The sequence below is a fragment of the Cebidichthys violaceus genome, unplaced genomic scaffold (assembly GCF_023349555.1).
Source record: "Cebidichthys violaceus isolate CVI_PGR_0920_01 unplaced genomic scaffold, fCebVio1.0.p SCAF_15, whole genome shotgun sequence".
Classification (NCBI taxonomy): domain Eukaryota; kingdom Metazoa; phylum Chordata; class Actinopteri; order Perciformes; family Stichaeidae; genus Cebidichthys; species Cebidichthys violaceus.
In genome coordinates this window covers 10,042,755-10,063,920 of record NW_027176318.1, presented here as the reverse complement: position 1 = coordinate 10,063,920, position 21,166 = coordinate 10,042,755, and the positions used below count along the sequence as shown (strand labels likewise).

The following is a 21,166-nucleotide window of genomic DNA, read 5'->3' as shown; positions in this document are numbered from 1 at the left end:
TTACAAAATGGAGAGAATATTGCGCTTTGAACTACCTTTTGCATGCTTGCGAAATGTTGAGAGCCCATGTCAAATTTAACGAGGTTTGCCCACCGCAAATAACTCCGAAACTTGCAGACAAATTAAACAGAAGTGTGTTTGTTGGCCCTAAACGCGCTTCTCGGTGTCTGCTTGTCTGAGGTCAGATTGCTCCATCAGTGACTGACAGTCCGCTCCGGAGGAAGAAACGCAGGCATTGTCTGAATCACAGCTTAGTAAAAACATTTGTCAGTCTTTAGCAAATCGCCATAATCCTCCAGTATTTTCACAGGGACTTATAACGGGCATGTAGCACTTAATAGTGAGGGGTTTAGTCATTATTTATGTCCTCCCTTTGACGTCTTCTGCGGTATTAAAAAGGATCTTTCTAACGTCGATTACAGCATCGCTTTCTCCCACGAAGCGCGTTATTAAGTTGAGCAAGTGCGACGCCACGCGGTGAAACACCTGTACTGCTGGTGAGATGCTTTTATATAAAGTCAAATCAGGAGCTGGAACTATTTACTAGTTAACTATATAGAAATGTATTTGTGTGAAGTGGCTTTAGGTTTAAAAAAAATCTAACTTAATGAATACATTTGTACTAAAGTGCAAATTAATGACCAAAACATATTAGAATGCAAATTAATTCCTTGAAACTATTAGATTTTTCCCAATCAAAAATCACAAAAATGATCATGCTTCCCACCCAGACTTATCAAAGGTTAAAAAAAAAAAAAAAAGCGCCTTTCTGAACACTGTAGCAACATGAGCAGGAATTCCATTTCCTTCTCCCAGGTCGCCCACATTGTGTTTGGTTGTTGATACTGTGAGGTGGAAACTTTGAGGAGGGACAAAGCGAGCCCATCTCTGCCGGAGCGGTGACCTTGGGTCCCTGACAGATACAAAAGCGTCGGTGCAGGGCCGCATTCCTCAGAGCAGGTAAACAGAGCCTCCTCTAATCCCTCTGGGGGCCCTCGGTCTGCTCGGGCTCAACAACGGCTTTCACAAATGTTGACATTTGCAAACATGAGCGGTCTGGCATTCTGGAAAACACAACTGGCCGTCTCTAAGAGAGAGAGAGAGAGTTCTGCAAATGGCAGCACTGCGTTTTCTTTCCAAGCAACAATCACAACCAGCAGAGCGCTCAGGAGGAAGGTGGTAAGTTCTGAGGGGAAAATACATTTTTACAAGGATCTGGTCCCAAACATGGCAACACACCTTCACTGTGGCCTCCTCCCTCACTGTCAATAAAGTGAACTTCTGAAGACAGACTAACTAGACTCGGCACACGATAGATGGACGAACGAGCGGCTAGACAGTAGAAGTACAGATGTTACACTCATACATACATTTTGTTGTTCCAAAATAAAGAGATAATCAGGGCGGCCAGATGGGGCAACAGCATGACATTTCAAACTCTTTGATCTGAATCGATTAGTAGTGTTTCAGAGTTCTCGGGACCTTTCCTGTTGGTGCTGTCTATTGAGACTTGAAGTTCTCTTCACTTGCATTTAAACATCAATCAAAACATTTACAATTTTGATCTTTTTTTAAGTTGCGTCTCAGATATTGGTCTTCAATATTCAAGATGACTTTAAACCAACCAAAACCCTAGAAGGGTTTAATCCGAGTGGTTTCAAGATAAATATTGGGGCAGAATCTAAAAATATAGATCGTTTTGTCACGACTTTCCCTTCCTTGCACAACATACTGTCCTCCAGATAAGAGGTTTAATCGCTCTTTGGCGAGGGATCACAAGCAGACATTGTATTTAAAAAGGGATCCACTGCTTCAGATGACACCCGGTCCGGTCCAGTCCTCCGACCAAAGGACCGTGGTGGGTTTGATCTGAAAGTAGTTTGGAAAACGACTTTTCAAACGCTTCCAATTCTCACAATAAAGACAAACTCGATGCCATTGCTGTGTAAATCAAAACATTTATTGTTCTTCAGTTTCTCGTCTCAAATTCAACACATTCCATCTCTTAAAGAATGATTCACTTCCTTTTAAAAAACATTCAACTTCTTTTTTTAGAAAAATCACATGATTGACTACATCAGAACGTGACCGAGACGACTCAGAAATATTCCAACACAAAACATTACTTCATGTTTTACAGCAAAGTGTGAACAAACACGACAGGATGGATCGTCAACAATCTCGGTAGAAAACTCGAAGGTTGGATTTTGTCAGTCAGTGTTTGGTGCACCGCACTGTTCCAGATGAGGAAACCACTGAAGTGTCTTTTTTTTTTTTTTCTTTTTCTTTTCTTTGCAAAAATCCAACCAAACAATGCAAGTCAAGAAGCTGGGATGAGCTTCGGTGCAGTGAAAGCCATAAAGCGGCTTTAGAGCTACGCGGCTGCTCTGAACCCGGCTGGCGTCACAGAGATGGAAACCTCCATCCACTGGGCTAACAAACAATCCAGGTCGGCCCCCCTGCTTGGTACAGAAGTCTTAATTCAACAACGGCTGCATCAAGGAAAAGATGAGCGACTGTCAAATATATGCAGGTGGAGAGAAGAGCGATGGGGGGGGGGGAACGGAAGGAAATGTGGCGAGCCGAAGGAACGCGGCAACATCTATTCAGCGAGAGGGGAAGTAAAGCTCAGGTAAAGTCTTCAGTCCAAAGCCTGAACTCTGCGCGGCTGTGAAGGAACCTGAAGTGTTAAGTGAGCGAGTTAAGATCAGGAAAAGTGACACAGCGCCATCGATGGCTCCTCTCACCACAGCGCTGCTGAAAAATGAAGGAGTTAACACGACATTGGGTTTTTGGGAGATGTGGCGACACACAGAACTGAACCCTATGTGGAACCACGCCAACGGCTTTGAATGCTTTCGCTCAACCCGTTTGTACCTCTCATGTAATCGACACTTCTGTCACACTTTTGCATTGTTGGTTTCATTTGTATCACAAATTTAAGCAACTGATTTAATACATTTAAATTAAAAAAAGGCCATTTGAAAACATGTAAAGCTGATTTCTGCTGGTACAAACAACGCGTCCATCTGGCAGACTAAACTAAACGAATAAGGTTTGACGAATACTTGAACCAAACAAAGACTGGAGTTGATGCACTGCATTAGATTTAAAAAAACGGATATGTGTCGTGTACAACATGCAGCAAACACATCATTCTTTGTACCAGCAGGATCGAGACGCCTTTGAGAAGAAATCAGTCTTCAGAACAGAAGCAAGTGGTTTCAAATGAGCTGCTGGGTTTTTCAAAGCGACCTAGAATCACACATCAGAGGCACAAACGAGAAACCACCCAACTGAAATCACAGATGTTAGCGCTCTGCAGTAGCACCTAAACGCATCAACAAGGAACAACTGACAAAAAGTCAACTAATAGTTGAATGTGATAGATTGCCAATTTCATTTTCAGACCAACAGCTGTCTTTAAGTTGGGAAAAGTTGAAGTTATAATTTATAACGCAGTCACTAGTGAATCATAACCCAATCTGCTGAATTGCTAAAACATGCTAAACCTTTGGCGTGGTCCTTTAACACTGATGGCGGCGCGTGACGCGGCTTTGTTGAAGCGGATGTGATCTGAGGGGAAAAGAAAAGAACGGCGTTATTACTTCTGCCAACCCTCAGCACCCTGGATCCACAAAATGGACCTGTTAGAGAAAGTGTTGAGTTAGCGTTATGTAAAAACCCAACCCGGCTAGAGCTGCATGTTTGAACCAAAGCTCAACACTAGCAGCCATAATTAAGGCTTATGCAAACACAAGAAAGACCCATAGATATGTCAAGGATGAGTCTTTCTTAATCAAATATTAAATACTCTACTGCAACCACATGAGGGGATGTGATTGGAAAAACATTTATGTACGAAATTCTTAAAATTAAGGTACAAAAGATTCAATATGAATCTGCTCTGTCATTACAAGACCAGATGTCTTGTAGCAAAGGTAACTAACACCAGCACTGCCGGTACTCTTTCAAATCCACAGGATTTACTACAACACTGAAATCCAGTAACCCACAACATGAAAGACATCAAGTACACATTGTTAGGGAACAGAAACCTCTACATCAGTTACACTCAAAACAAAAAGGAATAAAACACAAAGTAGACAGTTTGGAACGAATGCACAACATACAAAAAAAGAAAACCATGGAACCTCGTGTTTTACACGAAGAAAGGAGGAATTTTGGGAGTTTAGACACTTTAAAGGCGGCCCAACTGTCTCAACACGTCAAGCGTGTTGAGCGTCTAGAGACCTTCACTGGCAAGAATTACGAATGCGCAGCATATTTTAAAACTTGTTTCAATTAATAGCTATTTTAAAAAAAGGGAAACACCACTAAATTTCTGAATTACATTCACACATGCAGTCAGGATTAGAGGCCACTAGGCACCTTGTGAACAAACTCTTTCTGAAGACTTAAAACCAGAGAACTTCATCTGTGATGTCATCCAGATGCACAGCTAGGAGTTCATTTACTAACAACGTATGAACGTCTTAATGTTACAAATTGATCTTTGCATAAATCAAATCCAGTGAAATAGTTTAACATTTACTTTGCCTATTGCTTCTCTAGCACGTCAGGCTGCAGGCAGCCGAACATTAGTATGACATCACAGTCAAATGGGCGGGACAAACATTCTTGCGATGAAGAAATTAATTTCAAATGCCAAAATTCAGTGGCATCCCCCTAAATCTATATAAAAAAGGTAGTATTTCTTGCCATACAAGGTGTCTAAAAAGGTTTTTGAAGTATGTGTGATATGTTTCAAGTTCAATATCCCGGACCTTACAGAATACTTAAAATGAATAAAAATGCAGCACAAATAAGAAGGATTATTCATTGTAAAGGCAACAGGAAGATGGACATCACACACAACCACACATCTTTGGGCTAAAGTTCAACCGGCTTCACATACCTGCATGTTCACGGTATATTGGCCATGTTTTTATTTTCCCTTACACTTTTTGTCAAATATCTTATAAACAGAAACGTGGTCCAGTCATCCTTCATTTTGAATTAGAAACAAAACTCGAGTAAAATGATTTATGTCTGGACACATCAGTATATCCTTACATGTAAAAATGTTTAAAGTGATACAACGCAAGTAAAGAGTCACTTTAAAAAAAAACAAAAATCAACAGGGTGAATACTGGGAGCAGGTCCCGGTCTACTTATGTACACGATCACTACTTAGATAATGGTTGCCCCCTCGGCTTCCTGTGAACGACGTTCACGACGTTCACGACGTTCACCTCCGATTTTAAATCATTAGTAAACACGAGTAACACATTTCTTAATAATTAAAAGAACGTTTTTTTTTGTTTAACAAACTTTAAACCCGGAAGAGACAAAGAAAAGAAACAAACTTCATGGAATAAGTAATAAGCCTTAGTTGCTACATCTAATCTAATAATGATGTCTCATGACGTCAAACTGAGCCAGACCAGGAAATTATTTAGGAAATTCAAGGATGTGGTTGCACTCGCGAATGCATTAGAGATCGTAGACTGTTACTTAAAATGTGTCATGAAGACACGTTTCTTTACGCAGGGTGATGAAGGATGGCTTCGTTAAAATGAGGGAGATTACATTTCCGGGCAGAAGTAATCTGGTGAGTTACTTTCCTGCTCTACTGACGGACATCTATGTTATCAGCTCAAACCGTTCAAAGTGCTGTTCCACACGCACGACGGGATCATCCACCGATCATCCACCGATCATCCACCGATCATCACCGATCATCACCGATCATCCAGCGATCATCCAGCGATCATCCAGCGATCATCCAGCGATCATCCAGCGATAGTCACGCAGATCTGGATCAATTATAACGGAACGGAGGAAACGGCTACAGAAATGTGTCCTCAGGGGAATCGTCAGCAGTTCTCTCTGACGTACTGAATATATGCCGAGTAACTAACAATTCTAAAAAAAAAAAAAATCTTACATACCATTCCCTCAAAAGCACAATCAGCACAAACTACAATCCTAAATCTAACTAATCCATAATCAATCAATACAACTAAAATATACATCCAAAATGCGTGAACGTTTTTTTTTCCTCAAATTGGACTCCAGACAACAGTTAAAAGATCTAAACTTATAGAACAAGGAGCGACGGCGAATGACCAAACTGGGTAAGCTGAACTAGAGGAGATCTGAACAATCGGTCTGAAAAGCACCACAAAACACACAAAGAGTCTCAACACCTACAATTTGTAAAACCGCTGGGAATTCAGAAAAAAAAAAAAAAACGTATTCATGTAACATCCAAAGCCAATTTGATCCCGGTCACTACTCTGTGATAAATACTCGATCATCCACCTCTGTGCCTGTATGCAAGGTCTCCACTAGATAGTGCCATTCACCCAAAAACTGCTTGGAGACTCATCTCTACCTGAAAGCGGGCTTGAGATGGGAAAAAAAAAATGAATTAGTGATGGAACACTGCCATCTACAGCAGGGGAGAAACACTGCGATGTGAATAAGCTGCCACGACCATCGCCTGCACCCAACCAAACAGCGAGCGGTGAATAATTAAAAAAACGACTAGAAAGTGGTCATATCGGAATTACGAAGTTTAAGTATTCGCTTTTGTTTTAATGGTGACTAACTGAGGAGGGGAGCAACCATTATCCCATGATGAGTTCTACCGAGTGTCCGTGGAAGAAGCACAAAGCATTCTTCACAAGCTTCCTTAAAGTAGCATTCACTGTCCAGCGTCTCTCCAGTGCCATTTCACAACGATGGACAATCGGTACACAAAGTCAAAAAACATAAAGGCATGCTCGCAGATAAAGTCTTTATGTTCACTGTTCCAAGTTGATAGGAGATGAATGACGCTTCTGTGCAGAGACGGCGACTGTGTGTGTGTGACCCCGCCCCCAAAGGGCTGAAGAAGTATTCCTATGCCGAGTTGGAGCTGTGCACGAGAGGCTCCCACGTTGGGAGGAAGAGGACTCTTCATCCGTCAATCAGCGCCACGTCAATGTGGGACAAATCAATCATGTGCCTGTGTAGTAACACAATGTTTGAGCCGTCGTACAATCTGAATGACCATGACCACCGCGAGATTAACGACAACAACAGTAGGTAATCATGTAATTAGTTTTTCTATATAGATGATCACAAAAGAAGAGTATTTTGATTACCTATGGAAGCTCATTTGAAAACTTTCTGCATGCTGGGGACTGGAAAATGTGGCGACTGCTTTCCTCTGTTGGTGCATCATTTTGAACATCTGTAATAAACAGAAATAGTCAAATACAAATGCACCTACATCACAACATTTTTGACTCGTCAGAGTAGGAAAAGCACAGGCGTTAACAGTATCCCTAACGATGGCTCTGTTCAAGTCAAGTGTTCCAGTGAGGGCGACGGAGAACAAACGCACACGATATCAGGACGCTGAAATCAAAGCAGCTAAATGGGATTCAGCCATCGTCAATTCATTTCACCATTTACACGAGCCTTTCCTGCGTTGACGAGTCAAAATGTCTCCTGTGAAAACGGACTATCGAGTACAACTAGATGCTCCCTTTATCCACAAGGGGGAGCGGGGGTGGTGTCGGGAGGTGTTCTCTACCCACTAGCTCACTACGACAGAGGGCGCTATGGGATCACACTATGAAAAGTCCATTACTGCCCCTCTGGAGGGTGCAAGACGAGTACACATCTACGTTTCATCACGAGCTACGAGCTAATTTTGCTACTCTTCATACAAACTAGATGCTATGCGAGCACATTAAGTCGCAAAAAAAGGTACTTGAATCCATTAAAAGTGCACACGCAAGTATCAAGCTGCTGTACCTACCTCTATGGGGCCGATGGACCTGAGAAGATTCTGCAGTTGAATGTCAGTGGTGGATGAAGAGAGGCCCTCTATGGACACAGTGCAGCGTTCATTCTCCGCTCCTCTTTGGCTCTGTCTGGTGGCCATTGGACGACCTCGACCCGTCGGACCACCCCCTCTACCTCGGCCCGATACGACGACCTACGCCGAAAAAATTGCCGACATGTAGTAAAAGAAACCGGGTGAGGGTTAAGAGAAAGACGGCGGGCGACAAACGCAGACTGAACCTCTCGCTGCTTTCACAGGCATGTTGACGTTTTAATCTCGCACTCAGCGATGTGAAGAGGAGCTATATTTCTCAGCACACAAAGGCACATTTAAAAAAAAAAAGACCAGTATGCGTTTTCCTCTTGTGCCTCTCAGACACGCCGAGCTTTCACAGGATTGACTTATCATATTTCTACATAGAACATCAACGTCAGAACATGATGCATGTGGCATGGCATATCTTCATTTGAGCTTGAGAGTGAGAGGTATGTTTCTTCAGCTGCAGAGGAAGGAGGAGGAGGAGGGAGAAGCTTCGAAAAGAGATAAGAGGAGGTAGAGGGAGTGTGTGTGTGTGTGTGTGTGTGTGTGTGTGTGTGTGTGTGTGTGTGTGTGTGTGTGTGTTGGGGGTGGGGGAGCCAAAAGGAGAGGAGCCATGCGAGCGTTATGGTGACTGCCTTACCCTGTCAGCGTCAGTGTGTATGGTAACTGTGACAGCAGCCTGGTGGTGACAGGCGTGCAGAGAGGCCAGGGGACCTGGTGTAGCCCTCCGTGTTACACTGCTCTCAGCTTGTCAATACTCCTGCACCTGGCACACTGTCCTGTCTTATTACCACTGCTGCTCGATTGGTATGTCTACTGAATGCCAGGGTAGCTAGCACCAGCGGCACGAGACAACTTTACAGGAGACATTTCAGCTTCTTTTATTTCAGAACTGCCTTTATCCAACAGTCTGCTCTATTAATATACTGTGTGTGTGTGTGTGTGTGTGTATATATGCTTTCTGGTGTCCAAAGCACAGAAGGCGGCGCGTGACCATTTATGACATACCCTGCTTTGCTGTGGGTTGCCCACGACCCCTCGGCCTGCCTGCGGTGTCCCGCTTGGTCCCTGCTGCTGCTGCTGCTGCTGCTGCTGCTGCTGCTGCTGCTGCCCCGTCAGTGTAACCTTCCTCTGCCCGGCCGGGTTGAGCGGGGTGGCCGACCAGGTGCCTTGTTGCTGCACTGGGTCTCCGGCAGCCACTGGGCCGTTTCCACTCTGAATGGGGATGACGGAAAACTCAAATTAGCAGCTCACACAAAACTCCAGCCTTTATCTCCATCTTTTTTTTTTTTGGTCAGGGCCGATGCAGGTTATTGGTAATCAAGGAGGTCGATAACTAATACTTGCAACTAATCTACATTTGCAGGATTGTGATGTTTACTGTAACCTCAGCGATATCTGCTGCCTTACGCTGGAAACACAGCTTTGACTGTCAGAGCTACAGTATCCTTAAGTGGTGTTGATGGGCACAAAGTAGCTTATTTTTTTAAATGTATCTATATTATCTGCAATCGGATAAAAGAAGAACTATTCTTATAATCGTATAAAACACTGTATATCTGTACTCTGATTGTTCAGTATTTAGGCAAAGTGTTTATGGACAACAGGGAGAAATGCAAGGACATATCTACAACGCGGAGGTAAAAAAGTGCCAGCGTTGGCGCTGGATCCCATCAGACACGCTGTGGCGAATAAAGATCAACCCAACAAGGTGATGGTCTCATTATCAAATAAAGTCACAGCTCAACTCTGTTGACATGCGGGGGAAGAATTGAAGGTCGTCTCTTCCCCGACTCTGCGGAGAGATGTGACAGATCAATACAGGGGAAGAAAGGAGGCGATATCTCTGACCTGTCCCCGGTTGAGAGTAAATGGATTAATCCCTCCTATAGAAATCACAGCTCCTGATTGCACCCATCAAATGCTAAGCTGCATTACACTGGAACGACAGCGGCTCGATGTGTACCCCATCCCCCTTACACCACTCTCCTCCCCAGCTTTTGTGTATTGCGCTGCTTTGTATTATCCCCGATGAAAATATAATTTGCCTCTTATCTGTGTGCCTAAGCCATACAAATCCAAATCCTCAAAAGTGGCAACTTTCTTACACAGGTATTACGTTGCCTCTCCGTTCAACCAAAAAAGATTAATTACAAGGGTCTTGGATTGGCATTCTTTTGTTGCCTTGCACCTGAGAGATGGGTTGATGGTAAAAAAAATAAATAAAAAAGTAAGTGAGGGATGACAGAGAGGAAGAGACAGACAAGAAGAAAAAAAAAAAGAGAAGGGAGAAGATAACATTGTCAAGCACCCGTTGATGACAGCAGAACAATGTGGAAGAGGAAGCATCAAGACAATCTTCTTTTCACTACAGCTATACTCTCTCTCTCTCTCTCTCTCTCTCTCTCTCTCTCTCTCTCTCTCTCTCTCTCTCTCTCTCTCTCTCTCTCTCTCTCTCTCTCTCTCTCTCTCTCTCTCTCTCTCTCTCATGCGGTGCATCAGATAGCTCTGCGCAGGTTTCCATTAACGCACTGACACCCAGTTATCTTCATCTGCAGCACAGCCTGCGATTGGGGCTCTGTGGCTTGATCCTCTGGGATGGAGTCGGAAAGCGGCTTATTTCAAATACTATCGCATCACGCCACCACGTCTCATCAGCGACAAGTGCGAGTGTTTAACATGCATGCCTTTGTGGTTTTTCAATAAAGATTAATGTGTAATTAAGGCCACGGCAGTGACTTATCAAGCGAGTATAAAATAGCCAGCAGCGGTAGTTCTGGACTTGTTGGTGTTACTGTCATTCTTGTTTTACCGTCTCCAAGGCCTCTATCTTTAAAGTAATACTCTTCTGCCCTTAAAAGAGGATATCAACCTTTAAGAGCAGTGATGAGGTGTCCCCAACTCCTCAGATAAATGTCATACTTCTCCCTTTAATGCCTTCAGCCTTTCTGTGTCCTAAAGGTAAAATGTGCGTAAAAGGCGTTGTATCTTAAATACCAGTTCTCAAAGCTTAAGAGAGGAAACTCTTAATAGATCAATTTTTACCAAAATGACACAGACATCACCTTGTCAAACCCATAGGTTAGATATCTTTTAGATTACAAAATAGACAGTGTGAGGGCAATCAGTGGCATTTCATTTCAAAAACTGTCGTTTCCCCCTGTGGGTAAAATCTGCTGAAGTGGATCAAATAAATGTCGGACCAAAACACAAAAGAAGGTGTTGGATAAAAATGAAATCGGCATGCTCACCGCTCCTGAAAGTTTGACGACTCTGACTTTTTGTGGCACCTGCTGGCCTTCGAAACCAGAATTCTTTGCCCGCTGCATCACAGTTCTTTTAGCCCCAGGTTTAGGTCCTTGCATTAGAGCCTGAGCCTGGCCAGGTCCCACAGAGGGAGTTACAGGTATGTTCTGTTGGGGGACCTGATTGGACTGGATCTGAGCAGCAGGCCTGTTTATGTTCTGCACAGCACTGTTCCTTCGCTGCTGCTGTTGTTGCAGCTGCTGCTGCTGCTGATTTTGTGGAGGCGGTTTCCATTGCTGGTCTGGAACAGGTCCGGGGGGCTGTTGCTGCTGGGCGCCACCTTTTACCATCTGCAGGCGTGTCTTGACATTGGGACGTGGTGTAGGGATCTGAGGACTGCCATTGGGAGGGATGGGGGTGGCTTGATTGGGATTCTTTAATGTTTGATTCAATGATTGTTGTGTCCTCAGAGGAAACTGTCTCTGCTGTTGTGGCTGCTGCTGTTGTTGTGGTTGTAGTGGCTGTAGTTGCTGCTGCTGTAGTTGTTGTTGCTGTGGTGGTTGTGGTTGTTGCATAAGGTGTGGCGTGAGCTGATTCTGTTGTGAGGGTTGAACATGTGAAGGAGACGGGCCCTGGCTCTGAGTCTGAGCATTGAGCCTGTCCAGCAGCTCCTTCTTTCTGACGCCAGCCTGCATCTGCCGTCGCATCTCCTTTCTCTTCAGGATCTCTTCTCTCAGACGCTTCTGCTCCTCAATCTTCAGACGGTACTGCCGTGTCTCCTCATCCTCATCAGGGTCCTGTGGCACAAAGCACAAACTGACAATGTGACCACCTGTCTCCACTTACTTGAAGGGGGGGGACGTGAGCCACTCGGTCTAATTTGAACCATATTACTTGGGCTGACACTCAGATGTAATCAAAGGCAAAACCCAAGAGAAAAATGCAATAGTATTGATCTGGTCTTTCCAATGGAATGAGACTGCTGTCATTAACAACAACATGATTGGGCTTAGAATGAATGGGGGGGTCCTTCTCAGCACACAAGTATCATTTCTGGGACACTGGGAATTTAGCAGGAAACAAATTCTCACAGTTATGGAACCATTTCAGAAGGATATTAATGAAAAGCTTGTTAAAAAGCTGACCTGCGGTGCCGGGGTGGGCAGCGTGCTTTGGATCTCCTTGCGAACCACCATCCTGCCCGCTCCTCCGGGCTGCGATTCGATCTTGGCAGCAGCTTGGCCTCTTCCTCGGCCACCGTCGGGCACCAGTTGAGCGTGCTGCCCCGGACGCATCCCCTGTGTTGCCTTGGCAACAGGCCTAATGTTGGCAGCGGGGCGGGCACTGTTCATGTGCGTGTTGCCAGGTGCTACGGGGAGCTCCCGGAGGTTGCTGTTGCGCTGCTGCATTTGCTTGGAGAGAGGCACGTTCTGAAGAAAGTGCAAAATACCAACATTTTATGTTTTTACAATCAATTTGATCTAAAAAAAAAAAGTGCATTAACTGACAGTATACAGTTATTAGAATGACTCCATTTCACTGCCTTTCAGTTTGAGCCGATATGTTAATCTCTCACCATCCTCTGCCGGTTGGACATGTTGCGCTGTTGGGGGTTCTGAGGGCGGGGAGTCATCTGCCTCGGGCTACCGTGGGCCTGCTGTTGATGGTAAAGATTCTGGCCATGGTGCATCATGGGGCGAGGCTCATTGACATTTAGATGTTGCTGCTGCTGATGGGGTAACTCCTGCCTATGGTGTTGCTGCTGCTGGTGCATGGACTGATGGGACGGCAAGGAGTCGTGATGCGAAAGCTGGGAGACGGGAGGGCCGTGCATTAAGCCCTGAAATATCAGAGAGATTATTGTTTACAAATAATGTATACAATAGAAATAGTATTACTTCTCATGAACATTAAATCTGGCAATTCCTGCAGTAATTAACCTCCAACTGGTATCCTTAAGTATCTACCGAGTAGAACAACAATAGTGATTCAATCACTAGAGGGAGCTCTTGTCTGTGTCTCTTGACAAAGAGCTGAGGTGTCGTTTTCTTAACGCTTCAGTAACAGTGAATATGATAACTAAGTCTAGTTTATTCATGTGTACAGTACTCTTGTCTAGTCATTGCTCTTGCCACATCAATTTCAATAATCTAGACAAAAATTCATACATTCATGGCAGACAAAGCATGTGAAGTGTTTGCCAGGCTCCCATAAAAGAATTCACAGGTAAGAGAGGATGCTACAAAAAACATTGTAACAGATAATATATACATATTATTAAGCAAGCAAATTCAATAAAAAAAAATTGGGGAAAAAGCACAAAATTGTTGTACAACAAACAGACAGACAGCTAGTGGCTTAAAAATCACTTACTCTTAGTCGTACCTGCATCCCAAACTGGACTTGTGGAGGGGGGAAAAGGTTCCCCTGCTGGCCAAACGGCTGACGAGGGCCCATGAAGGGTCTGGGCTGGTTGGGGGGGCCACCTTGTTGATTCAACCCGACCATCCCCTGATGGCCTTGGTGGGGAGGGAGGTTGGTTCTCGGGGGTTCTCTTGGAAAAAGTCCTAGTGGACCCTGGCCTGGCTGGTTGAAGGCTGGTCCTGGTGGACCGAAGCCCATGTGGCCCTGGCCAGGCAGCTGCTGCTGCTGCTGCTGCTGCTGCTGCTGCTGCTGCTGCTGCTGGTGGTGGTGGTGGTGGTGGAGGTTGTGGCTGCTGTTCATCAGAGGGCTGGGGCCCTGGTGATCAAACATGTGCTGCCCTGGAAACCGTGTTGACTCTGTGCGCTCTGCGCCTGCAGACGGAAGACCGAGCAACAACACAACAGAGACGTCAGGTTTTTTTTTGCATTGTGAGCCAAATTCAATACATCAGTAATACTCCCTCTCCACATGTATATAGTCTTACAGCAAGGGAAATGAAAACAGACAACTCTATCAAGGTGAAAGTGTAAACAACAAAGTGGGTTGTTTTAATTCTGCATTGTGAATGGAAAGAAAATCTGAAATATAGGTGTTTAATGCAGTATCCAAGGCTCATTCAGATGTATATATACACATGCATTTAACATGAGTGCTGCTGATAAGGAAGCAGCACATGGCAAGCAGCATACCCTGTAGGTATACCGCCAGAGGTGATGTCGAATAGGATTAAATATGCCAAGAGAGCTTTGCAACCCTCGTCCAAGGTGGGCGTGGGACTCACCTCCCATAAAGAGCGGCTCTCTGTCTTGGGGTCCTTGAGGTGGCTGGTTCCTAAAGGGCTCCATGTGATGAGGGGGCCGCTGGGGCTGACCAAAATTACCAGTCATGTGCTGCTGGAAGTCTCCCGGTCCCTGGGAAAACACAAAACCCATGAATTATACTGGGAACTCAATGATCACAAACAAATTAAACTAATGAAAAATGGAAATTTGGTGTAGAGTATTGCATCGAACAGGGAGCGCTTGTAATTGAAAGGCGAGGGTCATTAAAAAGATGCAGAATCTTGACTTGTGAACATCAATATGCATGCCAATATTAAAGAAACCCTTCAGCCTGAATTTGAGAGCAAACCCGCATTAATGCTACTTGGGGCTTTGTTCCTTTAAACCTTTAAAAGCCTGTCTCTAACAAGGAACGGGTATTTCAGGAAGGGATAAGTGCCCTCACCTTTGTCTCAACCACTTCGTATGTTCGACAGCTTTCCACTCATTGCATGCACATTACTCCCCATCTATCTCCCAAGGAAAACTAGATAACAACCCTTTAATCCCTCCTTGGAATTCGAATCCCCCTCATAACTGTCTCCTCTATTCTTTTAAACATCCATCTCTGTTGAAAAATTAACCTGCTATTCAACACGTGGCACTTCCACAAATGGGCTGCCTGCCTCCTCCAAGCCTATTGTAAATTACTTAAGATGCTATCAAGGCTTAATCCATCTTTATTCCACTGCTGCGTGGCAGGATTTAGACGAGAGAGGTGTTAGGAAAGCTAGAAGGCTAGAGTTCCAAAAACTTGCTTAACAGAAAGTTAATCAAAGGGGCTTACAAAGACAGGGGATCACAATGAGGGGGCAATCATACTGTTCTGAAAAGGTCAGGCAGGCAGGTTTGCACAATGAGGACTCTGGTGTCCATATAATACCTCTCAAATAACACTGCTCATCCTCTCGCTTTTAATCCGTGATAAACAGGCTGCTGGCTGCTCAATATGCAACTGGCGCTAGGATGGTTCTCGCAGTGAGGGGATAACAAGGACGCGTATAATGGAGAGGGGTCAAATGTCTAAGTATTTAATAAAGAATGGACATTTGAGTTTAAGGGGATGTTTTGTTTCTGTGAACTTCTTACAGCTTATATCAATAGAAACTGAAGGCATTGAAGCACATTCTTTGTGTGAGAGCTGTGACTGCGAACACTTACCATCAATTCAATTATTAACAAAAAGAAAGGATCTATATATATATAAATACATTATAACTACTAGAAATTAGGTTGGTGGCATCTTCATTTTGTGGTTAAGATGAATGTCATTATCTAAACAGATTAATTATTCAAATACCTTTAATTGGCGCCGAGATTAATATTTCAAAACCGGTCTCCACCCACAAAAACGTAATGCAGTAATACTAGAGGCTATGACCCCCCCATTCGCCCTGTCTTTTAACAATTAAATCTGGTGGGATGATAATGTATGATAATCATTAGTAATCAGGTGCCCACTGGTAAATGGAATGTTGCCGGCCGGTGTGTCACCTGCATTTCAAATTGCGTCCTTGGCAGCAGCAGCCTGAACGCGATTGACAGCTGGGGAATCGAACACTATGCTGTTCACCAGTCCATCCAACCTCACCTTCTACTGTCTGATCAGAGGCTCCACAGCTCCCTGCTGCTGTGCTATCAATATCTAGGACAATCACAGACCTCAGGGAACAGGGATGGCAAGATACTGACACTGAAGGTTGGAAAAGAGGTAAATAAAAACACAGTTTTTGTAAAAGCCTGGCTTATTTGGCAACAAGGTTGTAAATCCAAATGAATGCAATTGGATGCAGCTATTTTCCAATGACTAATTTGCATAAATCCATATAAAATGCAATTTCCAGGAAGATGTCAGTCAGTACCAGTACCACCTGATGCCTGGGCATCATTAACTAGAAGGACGGAGTAACTTAGGGCACTTTGGCTGACTTGCTATCGAGCCATTTCCCTCAATACAGTAATTACTTTAAAGGCATTTCCGTCAGCCGTTGGATGGGTTCTTTGTGGGTGAAATAAAAAGGACCTTTTCTTACAGGAAATCACTGACTTAAGATCCCTTTTCTCCGACGTGAAATTCAGCCTTCGGAATATATGTTGCAAAAAAGGCAAGAGGCTCACCCCGGCCCCATCAAACCAACCAGGATGTTTCATTAATTCAAATACCGTTCAAAAAAGGTCTCCGTGCCTTTGGGATACAAACTTGTGGAAAGTGAATTTTAACTGGCGGTACATCCTGGTTTCACAATTCCATTATGTGCCAAGCTCGCTCGTCTGAGCCCCAGCCCATCCATGAAGAGTAGCTAACTTAAGTCCCGCCACTGCAGCCTCGACCTCCAAAAAGTCTACCGCCTAAAGCCCCTATCACGCATTTCCAGTTGTGCAGTCGGACTCGTATCTGTGTTTACAGATTCGCTGTAACAGTATTTGGCCAGGCCAGGGCGGTCTAATTGCCATAATGATATTGCCCTCGCAAAAAAAAAGGGACGCTAGCCGTGTGTAGAGGTAGAGAAAAGTGAGGTGAAAGGGAGGGAGAGGAGCAGCTGCTACTCACAGGGAACCTCTGAGGACCCACAGCAGGTCTGGGCTGGCTCTGAGCAGGAGGCATCAAGGGCACTGCAATGAGAGAGAAAGAGAGCAAGAGAAAGGGGGTGGATGGAGGAGGGGCAGAAAAAAGGAAAATGAAGGGCAGTAGGCAAAGAGAGGGTGGTGGTGATAGCAGGAAGGGAGGAGCCCATTAGACATCTCCATGCTTAAGGCTGTTACACTGACATACATGTTCAAATTTCTATCAGACTTGCTCCTCACATCTTTACACAGCTAAGCACAGACCAGGGAGCTCAAGGAAATATCAAATACATGAGGATAATTTGTCAAAATTAGAACTGAGGAAGACATTTGCAGTTTGACAAAATTTGTCAAATTATAATTAGAATTTTTTTTTTTTTAGAGCGTCAGCGATTAATTAATCGAGGAAACAATCGACAGATTAATCGATCGTGAAAATAATTGTTAGTTGAACTGGATTTTCATATTGCTGACATACTGCTGAAAAATAAGGGTTAATGTAATTCTATGTCAACATCTACCACCAGAAAACATTCAATATGAAGCCATCACTTAAATGAATATATAAATAAATAAAGATACACAGACATATATACAAATACATACACACACACACACACACACACACACACTTAATCATAACCACAGGCAATCCCTGATTTTCCAGAACACGTCTTTCCTCTCAGGAGCAAAACCACACACACACACACACGCGCTAACATGCTTTACTAACAAAATTTCAATCTTGGCCTGGACAGACAGGCCAGATAAACCCATCTGAGGGAATGAAATGGTGATGCCGCCAGAAGAAAAATGGAGGATAAACCCATTACTGGCTGAGAGAGCTATTCACTTGTCATTCAACCAAACAACTAAATGACATTCTAATCCAGACACCTTTCAGGACAGTGTCAGGATAACTGCCAGCCATAGCATGCGTCTCAGCTGAGCACCAAGCAGATGAATAAAAGGGGTTTTAAACTTTAACAAAAAAGGTATATCTCTGTAGGGTCATTTCCATATTGTTGTCAGACATTCATAATAACATGCTGAGCTCGTCAGCGACAAAAACAAGCACTTGTGATACGCTGGTTCACTTTTACACTGTGATCTGTAGACTTTAGTTTAATCACAGTGTAGAAAAAAGCAGTTGGTTAGCAGTAACTATAGAAAAATGCCACACACACACACACACACACACACACACACACACACACACACACACACACACACACACACACACACACACACACACACACACACACACACACACACACACACACACACACACACACACACACACACACCACAGTTGATCACAGTTTAAACTCAGTCTTGTCATTAGTTGAGGCTACTTGTGTATAATTAGGAGCTTGATTTGATGCAACACATCTCCTTGCTAATGCAAAGGTGGCAGAACTGCTGTCATTTATGAAAGATTGCAAAATCAAAATCCAATTTGATACTAGTCAGTCAGCACTGTGGTGAATCCCCAACATATTCTTTTAAAGACACAGAAGTGAAACAAAAACAATCTGATAAAAAGCACTTGGGTTGGAGTGGATTAGCCTACCTTGTACAGAGGATGATGTGGGCCCTCTGAAATGGGGGTTGATGTGGATGTTTTTGGACTGTGGAGGCTGCTGCTGCTGCTGCTGGTGATGCTGGGGGAAGTTGGGTGGAGGGGAGCTCATCATTCGCGGTGGCGGCTCCATCTGGGGCCGTAATGGAGGGGAGCGGTGGGCCATGTGCGGGGGGATGAGGGGCTGAAGGGGCTGCTGGGCCAGCGGGCGCCCATGGTCTTGGAAGGGAGGAGGTCCTCTTGGACGTGAAGGGTGGTGCTGCTGCTGCTGCTGGGAGTGCAGTGGCTGCTGATGAGGAAGAGGCATTCGGGAGGATGGCTGCTAATTGGAAAGAGATGGGGAAACGAAGAGGAGGGAAAACCAAAACAACCTGTCAAAACACATCTATTTCTGGGAAGACTCCGACTTCACTGCTCGCAGCCATGCGATGACACACCAACAAGTCAATTCACAAGCAAGATTGAAGATGGTGTCCGAAAAGAAATTAATTCTGGGCCCCTCTGAGAATGAAAAGCACGTGTTCTTAAGGATTTCTTTAAGTAAAAGTAAGCATGGTGGGATCACTATGTATATTTTTTTAAGAAAGCTACAGCCATTAGGAAGAAAAAGAAAAGATAAAGTCACCTGTCTGCTCGCACCAAAATATATCAACCAGGGATTCACCAACTGATTAACAAGCAATAATTATATTGTCAAGTGACGTTTCAAAAGGGTGCTTGATAATTAGCCATCTTTCCGTTTAAGCTACCAAACAAACATCTAAAACATGCCAGTGACCAAATGAGTCAAGTGGCTTAACATCCAGCATGTTGTAAAAAGTACAGAAGAATGTTTGTGGTGTTGGGATGTGATCCAACCGTCATTAAATATTAATTTCCAGTGTTTTCTTTGGAATTTTACAACCTATTGTCATTGAATAATAAAATAAATAATGGAGATCTGGAGTAAAATATCACGCAGCCTTGAGAACAAACCCTTTATCACAATGGTATATTGCCAATTTATCATTTATCAACACTAGTTGTATTTTTGTGCACTTTTGTAAAATATAGCCTTGGTAAAATGCATAAATTCACTCCGTGATCAAAAAAAATAAATAAAAAAAAAGACATTAAAAATGGAAATGTGGTATCTTAAACATCACGATAACCTTCATCACAGTTAATGTTCGTTTCATGACTTTTTTCCCCCTCGACTTTCAGAAGGTCTTGTATGAACTGATGAGCTGTGTAAATCACAGGATTAAATGCTTCGAGTGACATCTAATAATAAAACCCCACAAGAAACTAAATCCTGGGCAAGAACAAATTTAATTTTGTATAATACTGTCTAAATGGACTACTGCCAAATGATTTGCTGTAATCCATATATCAACATAGATACGGGGGGGGGGGGGGGGGGGGGGGGGCAGAGCAGAGCGTTTTGACTTTGGTCATGCGCAAACGACGGCAGCTTTGGAGGTCTTAGATAGTGAAGAGAGCAGCAGCGAACAAAAACACCAAGCATTGTCGTGACTGTGATGAATACAAGAAGTCATCTCAAATCATCTTATCCAGTGACGCTCTTATGCTCTCTTTAGCTAGTGTGATGCTTTACTCGGTGTAGCCGAAACGATTATCCCTTTAAAAAGGTGTTCAGGTCGATGACTGCACAATGGTTTACCTGCATGCCCATATTTCCCATCAGGGGGATCCTGTGGTCAATCATTCTTCCTCGGTTTCCTCCTCTAAAGTCTACCATTCCAAAAGGTGGGAAGCCTCCTCTTCCTCTGCCTCCTCGCATTCCTCCTCGCATGCCTCGGCCTCCATATCGATTTTGTCTCTTCTGACGTTCTTGTTCCTCAAACTGCATTAGATCTTGCTTGGCCTTCTCCGACAGTTCTAATGAGCGGTGGAACGGGGGGGAGAAAAAAAAGAGAGAAGTTGTACTACGCCGTGTGGAAAGAACTTGGAAGTCCAAAGTAACGTAAAGCTCTTACAGTGTGAAGATTTAAGATCATAAAATATGAGTTTTCAGGATAAATGTACCCAGTGTTTCAGGGATGCTCCTCCTGTTGCTGCCTGCATCAGCCAACCGCACAACAGCACCGTCCTTCCTCTCAGATTTAAACCGTATGCGACCAGACTCTTCATCTTCCTCGTCCTCCTCATCCGATTCCTCCTTTGTTTCTTCTTCAGGCACGGCTTCATTTTCAACCTGAGGGTATTTTCAGAGGTTGGGAAACAAAAGTCAAAATTTGTGTTATGTTTGACTTCACGATCGTTTGCAGTGCATCACAAAAATCTGCTCTGAAGCGGAAATAATTGGTCAATTAATCCATTAGTTGATCAAAAGAATTTAAATCTGCCACAATTTTGATAATCAATACATAGTTTAAGTAACTTTTTTAGCAAAAATGGCAAAAAAACATCTGGTTCAAGCTTCTAAAATATGAATATTTGCTGGCTTTCTTTGTCTTATATGACATTAAACCAAATATCTTTGGGTTTTGGACTGCGAGTCAGAAAAAACAAGATCTTTGAAGGAAATTGTCAGGTTTTGGGGAATTTTATAGACAAATGTGATTAACAGACATGAATTTACTACCTACCATTACCAAATTAAACTTTGTACACAAAACTACACTGCCTTGAATGAACCATATA

At 43.7% G+C, this 21,166-nt stretch overlaps 1 protein-coding gene across 3 annotated transcripts in view; it reads right to left on the bottom strand.

The window, feature by feature from the left end:
• Positions 1-1,938: 1,938 nt before the first annotated feature.
• rbm33a (RNA binding motif protein 33a) overlaps positions 1,939-21,166 on the bottom strand; it is a 26,232-nt gene continuing 7,004 nt past the window's right edge. The window contains exons 7-19 of one of the 3 annotated variants that reach the window (XM_068709923.1): positions 20,549-20,717; positions 20,184-20,401; positions 18,512-18,842; positions 16,925-16,986; positions 14,334-14,463; positions 13,502-13,923; positions 12,705-12,968; positions 12,274-12,558; positions 11,134-11,925; positions 8,891-9,097; positions 7,817-7,996; positions 7,155-7,243; positions 1,939-7,015 (exon numbers count right to left, since the gene is read on the bottom strand). In XM_068709923.1, the coding sequence (XP_068566024.1) occupies positions 6,967-7,015; positions 7,155-7,243; positions 7,817-7,996; positions 8,891-9,097; positions 11,134-11,925; positions 12,274-12,558; positions 12,705-12,968; positions 13,502-13,923; positions 14,334-14,463; positions 16,925-16,986; positions 18,512-18,842; positions 20,184-20,401; positions 20,549-20,717 (3,198 nt within the window). In that variant the 3' untranslated portion in view covers positions 1,939-6,966. The remainder of the gene's footprint in view (positions 7,016-7,154; positions 7,244-7,816; positions 7,997-8,890; positions 9,098-11,133; positions 11,926-12,273; positions 12,559-12,704; positions 12,969-13,501; positions 13,924-14,333; positions 14,464-16,924; positions 16,987-18,511; positions 18,843-20,183; positions 20,402-20,548; positions 20,718-21,166) is intronic. The other 2 variants (XM_068709925.1, XM_068709924.1) reach the window with 2 other exon arrangements.